Here is an 8,577-nt window from a genome sequence, read left to right as displayed (position 1 = left end):
CTCATCACTGCACATGTTTTTTCATTTGCTCAATTAGCGGACTTGCTTACTAAACCACCTCATTCTCCTACCTTCAATCGATTGTTATCCAAGATGGGAGTCACTGACATTTACTCGATCTCCATCTTGCGAGGGATGTTGAAATTATAGGAAGAAGTCCTCCCTTAGATGCCTAAGGTTCCTCTAGATAAACATGCTAACATGAAGCATAACTTCGTTGAGATTGTTAAACCTTAGCTATAAAATTCTGTTAAGGTTGTTAATCATCGACGATTTTATTGGTTATATAGACGGTTATGTTGCTATCTTAAACTGTCAATGATTAATCTGTTATGAATGATAGCTTTGTTTGTTAGTCCATTTGTATAAATAAGAGGAATGATTCATGTAAAGATATGCAAGAATTCTGCATTACCATCAATAATATGATTGGAAGAAAATATATTCAAGTCAATCGAGACCTTCCACTCTAATGTGAGCTGAGTCACAATGAAAAGTCAAATAGTCAACCACCGAAAAGTTGGTCAGAGCCCCGCCAGCCTATGCCTATGCAGAGCCGAGTAAGTAACCCGAGCAATACTCTCCGACCGCAACCCTCTCCGCGGCGGTGCGTAGCCCTTTAACCACCACCGCTTGCACGGAATAAAATTGTACGTCCAAGGGGTCAGGCAGAACTTAGGCTTCAACCAGAACAGAAAACACTCCATTGGCGACCTCTGCCCCCGCAGGCCGGGAATGCAGTTCCTCCTCACGTCGAGAACGCCTCTCCATATCAGCTTCAGGCACACATACCCCACATGCGTAAAATAATTACTCGACAGCGACAAGTTCTTCAGGCTCGGCAGCCGGCACACCGCCTCCGGAACCTGCCCGTACATCTGGTTGCCCGCGAAGTTCAGAACCTCCGCCTTCTCCATGCATCCCAGAGAGCACGGCAGCGGCCCCGTCAGCAGATTGTTGCCGACGTCGAACACCGTCGCGATCTTCAGGAACCCCACTTCGTAGGGGATGCATCCGGTGAGATGGTTGTTCAGGAAGAGGACTTCGACGAGAGACTCCGACAGGTTTCCGATGCTCTGGGGAATGGGGCCGACGAACTTGTTGTTGGCGAAGGTGAGGTACCTGGCCGGAGTGGAGCTGAGCGTGGTGGGGAGAGTGAGGGTGAAGAGGTTGTTGTTGAGGAAAACGACGTCGATGAAGTCGGAGGCGAAGATCTGGGGGGGGACGGGGCCGGCGAAGAGGTTGTAACGGAGGTCGAGGAAGGTGAGGCCGGGGACGGCGAGGAGGGTGTCGGGGAAGACGCCGGTGAAGATGTTGTTGCTGAGGTCGAGTTCGCTGAGGTAGGGGAGATTGCGGAGGTTGGGGGGGAGGATGCCGAGGAAGCGGTTGGAGTTGGCGTGGAAGACGGAGATGTCGGGGAGAGCGTCGAGGAAGCCGACGAGGGTGGGGGCGGAGAGCATGAAGCCGTTGAAGTCGACGGCCGCGAGGGCGATGGCGGAAAGGTTGTCGGGGGGGTGGTCGCAGAAGAAGCCGGTGTAGTTGCAGATGTTGGGGCCGGTCCAGGTTTGGGTAACGCCGTGGGGGTCGGAGGAGATGATGGCCTTGAAGGCTTGGATTACGGGGTATACTATGGCGAGTCTCGCGTCGAGGAATTCGAAGGTTGCAGGGATGAGGGAGGGCGGCGGCGGCGGGGTCTGGCTGCTGCATTGTGGAGAAATCCAGTAGAGGAAGCAAGGGAGGAAGAGGACGACGTGTAGCAAGACCCTCGGCGGCCTCATTTTGAGAGATAGGGTGGCGGTGGCGGTGGGAGTGGATTAGCGACGACATATTTATAGTGGGGAGAGAGTTGATGGATGTGGTTGTTGGTGGGTAGTGTTTTGGAAATGCAGCTATATCATGATGATCGTATGCTTCTAGTTCGATTCATTAGTGGATACGATGCTTTGTGTTGATTTTTTTATTTTTTATTTTTGTTTTGGGTGCAGTTCGCACTGAAAGTTGATAATTGATATGATATTATGAGTTTGAGATGTGATGGGCTGACTTAATTCTTAAAATAGGAGTGGGATTATTTTGATTAATTAATTAAAAATTGATGTAAAAGATGCAGAAAAATAAATAATGACAAGACAGATTTTAACGTGGTTTGACTATGCTTACTTCACGGGCGGATGCGATCGGGAGGTATTATAAGATAATTTGAAACTGATCTTGTACAAAATATTTTCTTTATATCTCTCATCTTCTCTTATCCTTTCTATTTATATGTCTACTTCAAGTCTTATGTGTGTATGTCAAAATAAAAGGAAGAAAGAGCCCTTTTATAGAATAATAAGGATAGCACATCATTTATGGTGGTGGAAAACAAAGGGACATAATTTATAGAGGTGAAAATGAACGGGTGACCGCCATTAATTTTTATGGTTTGCATAACACCCCCCTTTGGATGTCACCTATATATTAACTCATTCTTAGAAGATCTTTAAGATATTTCATTCCAATGAGATAAACTAATTTCTTGAATCTTGTAGTAGGCAAAGTTTTGGTGAACAAATCTGTTAGATTATCACTTGATTGAATCTACTAAACATCTATATCACCATTATTCTTGAGTTTATGTATATAGAAAAATTTTGGAGAGATATGATTCATTTTGTCACCTTTTATGTATCCTCCTCTTAATTGAGTTATACATGTAGCATTGTTTTCATATAAAATTGTTGGAATATCCTTGATTAATTGAAGACCACAATTTGCTTAGATATGAAAAATCATTTATGTGAGTCACACGCATTCTCTACTAACTTCATGGATAGTTAGTATTTTAGAATGATTGGAGGATATTGTTGTAATCGTATGCTTTATTGATTTTCAAGAAATAACAATTTTTCCATAAATAAATACATATCCAGTTTGAGACTTAGCATTGTGAGGATTAGATAGATATCCAACATCTGCATATCTTATTAGTTGAGACTTGGAATCAAATGTGTAGAATAGACTCAAATCATATGTACCTCTCAAATAGCGTAAAATGTATTAATTTCATTACAGTGTCACCGAGTAGGAGCAGAGTTATATCTTGCTAGTAGATTTATAGAAAATGCAATGTCGGGTCTTGTGCAATTGGCTAGATACATCAAAGAGTCGGTAGCACTTAAATATGGTACTTCAGGACTATGTAATTCCTTCCCCTCATCATGAGACCGAAATGGATCCTTCTTAACATCAAGTCATCACACTATCATTAGAGGTCCTAAATGATGAACTTTGTCCATATAGAATTGCCTTAATATCTTTTTGGTATATTTAGATGGACGAACAAGAATTCTGCCATTTACATGTTCAATCTATAAGCCAAGACAATATTTTTTTTTTCTTAAATCTTTCATCTTAAATTCTGCCATTAAATAATTCGCAGCTTTAGTGAGCTCTTCAAAAGTCCCAACTAAATTCAAATCATCAACATAAACAACAATTATAGCAAATATGAATTCTGATCTTTTAATAAACACGCATGGACAAATTGGATCATTTATGAATCCTTCTTCCACAAGGTACTCACTTAATCGATTGTACCACATGTGTTCAGATTGCTTTAATCCATATAAAGAACATTCGAGTTTAATTGAATATAAATTTCTAGGTTTTTCTTCAGCCAATTTAAATCCTTCAGAGAGATTTTCATGTAAATTTCACTATCCAACGATCCATATAGGTATGCTGTAACGACCTGCTATTTAACTGGAGATATATATATATATAAAATTTATTATGCTCTGATACCTACTAGACTAAACCAAACCATCAACCTAAGCAACAAGAAGCGGAATCATATAAACACAATCAAGAAAATATACAATACCTGAGTGCTAAAAGGTGTCCCCAAAATATACATATATGGATGTTTCCTAAAATACCCTCAACTGGGTTAGGGCTATACATAAAAACTCTAAAAAAAACTCACTCTACTGACAGGGCAGTACTGAAACCCCTCTATCTGCGAGCCTGATTTGTTTGCCTACCTAGATCACCTAAAAAATGTTAAAGTAATGGGATGAGATGACGCTCAATAAGACGAAATATGTTATTGCTAGTGTGTGGTAAATGAGTTACAATAATAAAAAGATTTGTTTTTAAATAATCATGTATAACTGAATATGAGAATACAAGTACAAATAACATATAAAACCACCACCTGTACCCATGTTGCTTAACGTATCTATTTTTATAGGTTTTCCATGCATAACACTTCTACTATACATAAGTACACCCACTGTTACTGTAAAACTGTATATTCATATAATAGCTGTAAACTTCCCTGTGGATAACTGTATGTCATGATTTAACCCCTCATGATAGGGTTGTGCGGCCCGTAGGCGGGATCTACCCTGGCTGGCCAACCAGGATAAACCACTATACTCCATCAGTCTGATCAGCCCTCCTCAACCCATATCTGATGAGGAGTATATCCTCTCGTGGGCTCTACATGATCGACTTACATACCACGTATTATCTGAATAAGTAGTTGCACTCTATACTGTATGTAGCAACGATATCGTGCTTTATAATATGTAATGGTCTATCAGGGTCTGATACTAAATAATACACTACTATATACAATCTATCCATTTTACCATGATTCTATAATAACTGTATCAACCATAACGTTGTAGTAAACTGTATCTGTATTAACTGTGTTTTTGAAATTAATTATAAATCTATATGTCATAGTACTGTAAACTGTGTAATCTTGGTATTTTGTAATTGCTGTAAAATATATTCACTGTCTGTAAAACATAGCTCTGAAAAATATTGTAAAGCATGTCTCTATACTATATCTATATTCTCAAGTCACACAATAACTTAAAACATATTATACACAATTGATAAACTGTATAAATTTCTGCTGTGAATAATAATCTGGTAAAATATACATTTCATACTGAAAATCATTCTAAAACTGCCTAGCATAGCATATTTCCCTTACTAGATTCCTACTAAAATCTACCTACCATGATGGGTCTTGCACCTGCAGGGTTTTCCACTCAACACCCTTAAAACCATACATCCCATAACAAAATATTACTATTCTATGTCTACAACATTTCCTACAACTATTGGGAAGCCAAATTTTGCTTAAAAGACCTTACCTTGAATTTGGGATGAAATCCAACTTCGTCCCACCGACGATCTGCTCCAACAAACTTGAAGAGAACTTCCCCAGGAGCGTCGTGGTGGCCTCAGATCGTCGATCCGGCGAACAACAGGGCCAAAATCGAAGAGAGATGGAGGTGGAGCCGTAGGGGAGAGAGAGAGAGAGAGAGAGAGTGTGTGTGAATTTCTGTAAATTTTATGTGTAAAAATCCAACTTTCAACTATTTATAGAGTCAGATTCATCAATGAGACACGTTAGCTCGTCGACAAGTCTTGTAGAAAGTTCGTTGACGAATCTGCACCCTCGTCGGCAAATTTCAGACTTTCTAAAAAATCTCTCTCAGTATCTTCTCGTCGACGATATAGGACCTCGTTGACGAGATCCTAAAGAACCCTCATTGACGAAACCCCTATGTTCGTCGATGAGGCCTGAAAAATTTCTTAGGATTATTACATCCAAAGTGCAACGTTTCCAAAGTCGGCTAGCTCCTTCTGTTACTGTCTCCATTTCTATCCCTTTTTATTATTTAAAAACCCTTATTCTTCGAGTCGTTACATATGTTGTTACTACGTCCACAAGACGCAAGCTCAGTCCTTTAGTGACTGCTAGCCCAATTAAGAATATGAAAGTGATTTCATCCATTACAGGAGAATATGTCTCCTCATAATCATCTCCAGATTTCTACAAGAAATCTTGTGTCACAAGCCTTACTTTATATTGAGTAATTTCATTATTTTCATTTCGCTTACGCACAAATATCCATTTTTATCCAACGAGTTGAACATCTTCTAGTGTTTAGACTACATATCTAAAAACTTTTCTTTTTTAATAGAGAGTTTAATTCTGCTGTGATAGCCTTTTTTTCATTTTGGCTAATCACTTTTATATTGACATTCATTAATAGATTTAGGTTTGGGATCCTCATTACTTTTGGTAATTTCAGTAGTTATTGCATATGCAAATATGTTGAAATCGTGTTTTAAATAAATCACCTGTTAAAGGTTCAAGATATCTAATAATAGAAAGAAAATCAAAATCAACATAGATACTAAGCTTACATTGAGGACCCATTTTAGTTCTTTAAGGAGAAGCAATAGGAACATATACTGTACAACCAAAAGTTCTTAAATAAAAAATATCAAGTTGTTACCCAAAAACTAATTGCATGGGTGAAAGTTTATTGTAAGCAGTTGGCCTTATACGAATTAAATATGCAACATGAAGAATAGCATGTCCCAAAATAGATAAAAGTAATTTTGTTCTCATAATCCTAGGTATAGGAATGAGTTGAAGTCTCTTAATAAAAGATTTAGCTAAACCATTTTTTGTATGTGTATGAGCAATGAGATATTCAACATCTATTCCAAGTGACATGCAATAGTTATCAAAAATTTTAGATGTAAATTCACTAGCATTATCCAAATGAATTGTTTTAATTGGATTATCGGAAAAATGAGCTCGTAATCTAATCAGTTGAGAAATAAGTCTAGCAAATGCAATATTACGAGTAGAAAGTAGAGAAACATGTGACCATCTAGTAGATGCATCAATTAAGACCATGAAATATCTAAATGGTCTAGATGGTGGATGTATTGGTCTGCATATATCACTATGAATTCATTGTAAGAAATTAGGAGATTCAAGGCTTATCTTTGAAATATTTGACAATTAATTTCCCTTGAGAGCAAGGAGTACACATGAAATCACTTGATAAAAGAATCTTCTGGTTCTTTAGTGGACGACCATGTGAATTTTTAATGATTCTACGCATCATTACATCTCTAAGATGTCCAAGACAATTATGCCAAAGTGTAAATAACATTAGATCATTGCACTTCTGGTACAAGACATTATATGATTCAACCGCTTCAATCTTTGTATAATACAATTTAGAAGATAAAGTTGACAATTTTTCTAAAATTTGTTTCTTTACTGCCTTCATTTGTAGTTTCAATGTGATATCCATTGAGTCTTAAATCTCTAAAGCTTAACAAATTTCTTCTAGACTTACAGGAATATAAAGTTTCATTAATTTGTAATAAAGTATCATTGGGTAGCTTTATACTAGCTCTTTCGAAGCCTTCAATCAAATTTATATAATCAGATATTATATTAACATTTATTGAAGATATATTAAAGTAATGAAAATATTTCCTATCTCGAAGAATTGTGTAATTTGTAATACTATCATCTAAACAACCTTCTTCCATTGACATCTTAGAATTGATCAAAACTTTAGTACAATCCACGCTACAATACATATTTTAAAAACTCATTATTATAATTGATCATAGCAACAATAATTACGATAATCTCTTTATTGAGATCTAAAAACAATATTACTTACTTTATGTCTTAAAATATTACATCATTATTTTCGTCTTGATTTAAAAGGAAATTAGCAACATCAAGATAAACAGAGTCGGATGGTCCAACATCAAGGTCTATTGGAACAACATTATCAACAAAATTTGTTTCAACTTCTTTACTCTTTTCCTTTTCTTTTATAGAGGTTTGGTATAGATCTATCAAGAGTTTGGGCATATGATAGGTATGCGACCATTGACATTTTCCTCCACATCTGTAACGTTTATTTTCATGATGCCTAGGTCGTTAATCCTAATCATTATCCCGCTTCTGGGGGCCATCAATCTTCTAGGGTCATCCCTCTTCTGGGGGATTGTAACCTCATGTTGATGCCAATGATTATACCAACCACAACCGCGACTATTCCTGAGGTCTTATCCTCGACTACAAGATGTAATCATATTCACTTCAGGAAATAGGGTTGAACCAGTTAGACGAATTTTTTTATCAAAAGAACATTATTTTGCTCAACAATAAGAAGACATAATATAAGCTCATAAAATTTAGTAAAATTTGACTCCTTATATTGCTGCTGCAGGAGAACATTAGTGGGATGGAAAGTGGTAAATATCTTTTCAAGTATGTCTTCATCAATAATATTTTCACCACATAATTTTAGTTTCGAACTAATCTCATGCAAAAATGAGTTATATTCACTGACTATTTTAAAATCTTGCAACTTTAGGTGCAACCATTCATATCGAACATTTTGTAAGATCACAATCTTTTGATGGTTAAATTTATCCTTCAAATTTTTTCATAAGTGAGTCTTTGATAGTGAGGTATTCAATCTTTAATTCTTCATCTAAATGATGATGGAGGAAGATAGTTTTTGCGCGATCCTGCAAGGATGTGATATTTTCATCTAAAATAGTATTTCCTAAGTTCATTATATTTAGATGGATATCAACACAAGAATCCATGATAAATATATGTTGCATTTAATATCATGGGGAATAAATTCAACTTTACTTAGATTTGAAATGTGAATAAATTAACAATGATAAGAAAATTTAGAAAAATAAAATGTAAAAACTCAAATAAAACTGAGA

The 8,577-nt window shown here is 36.8% G+C and overlaps 1 protein-coding gene across 1 annotated transcript; it reads right to left on the bottom strand.

The window, feature by feature from the left end:
• Positions 1-382: 382 nt before the first annotated feature.
• On the bottom strand, positions 383-1,796 carry LOC131154886 (uncharacterized protein At4g06744-like). The gene has a single exon (XM_058107695.1). The coding sequence runs from the start codon at positions 1,776-1,778 to the stop codon at positions 525-527; it is 1,254 nt and encodes a 417-aa protein (XP_057963678.1). The 5' UTR covers positions 1,779-1,796; the 3' UTR covers positions 383-524.
• Positions 1,797-8,577: the final 6,781 nt, after the last annotated feature.

This window comes from Malania oleifera, chromosome 5 (assembly GCF_029873635.1).
Source record: "Malania oleifera isolate guangnan ecotype guangnan chromosome 5, ASM2987363v1, whole genome shotgun sequence".
NCBI classification, from domain to species: domain Eukaryota; kingdom Viridiplantae; phylum Streptophyta; class Magnoliopsida; order Santalales; family Ximeniaceae; genus Malania; species Malania oleifera.
Note: the sequence above shows the minus strand (reverse complement) of the source record. Positions and strands in the feature narration are given on the sequence as shown.

Excerpts from the sequence above, each read along its gene's own strand:
- LOC131154886 (XM_058107695.1), bottom strand. The coding sequence starts at position 1,778 with ATGAGGCCGCCGAGGGTCTTGCTACACGTCGTCCTCTTCCTCCCTTGC.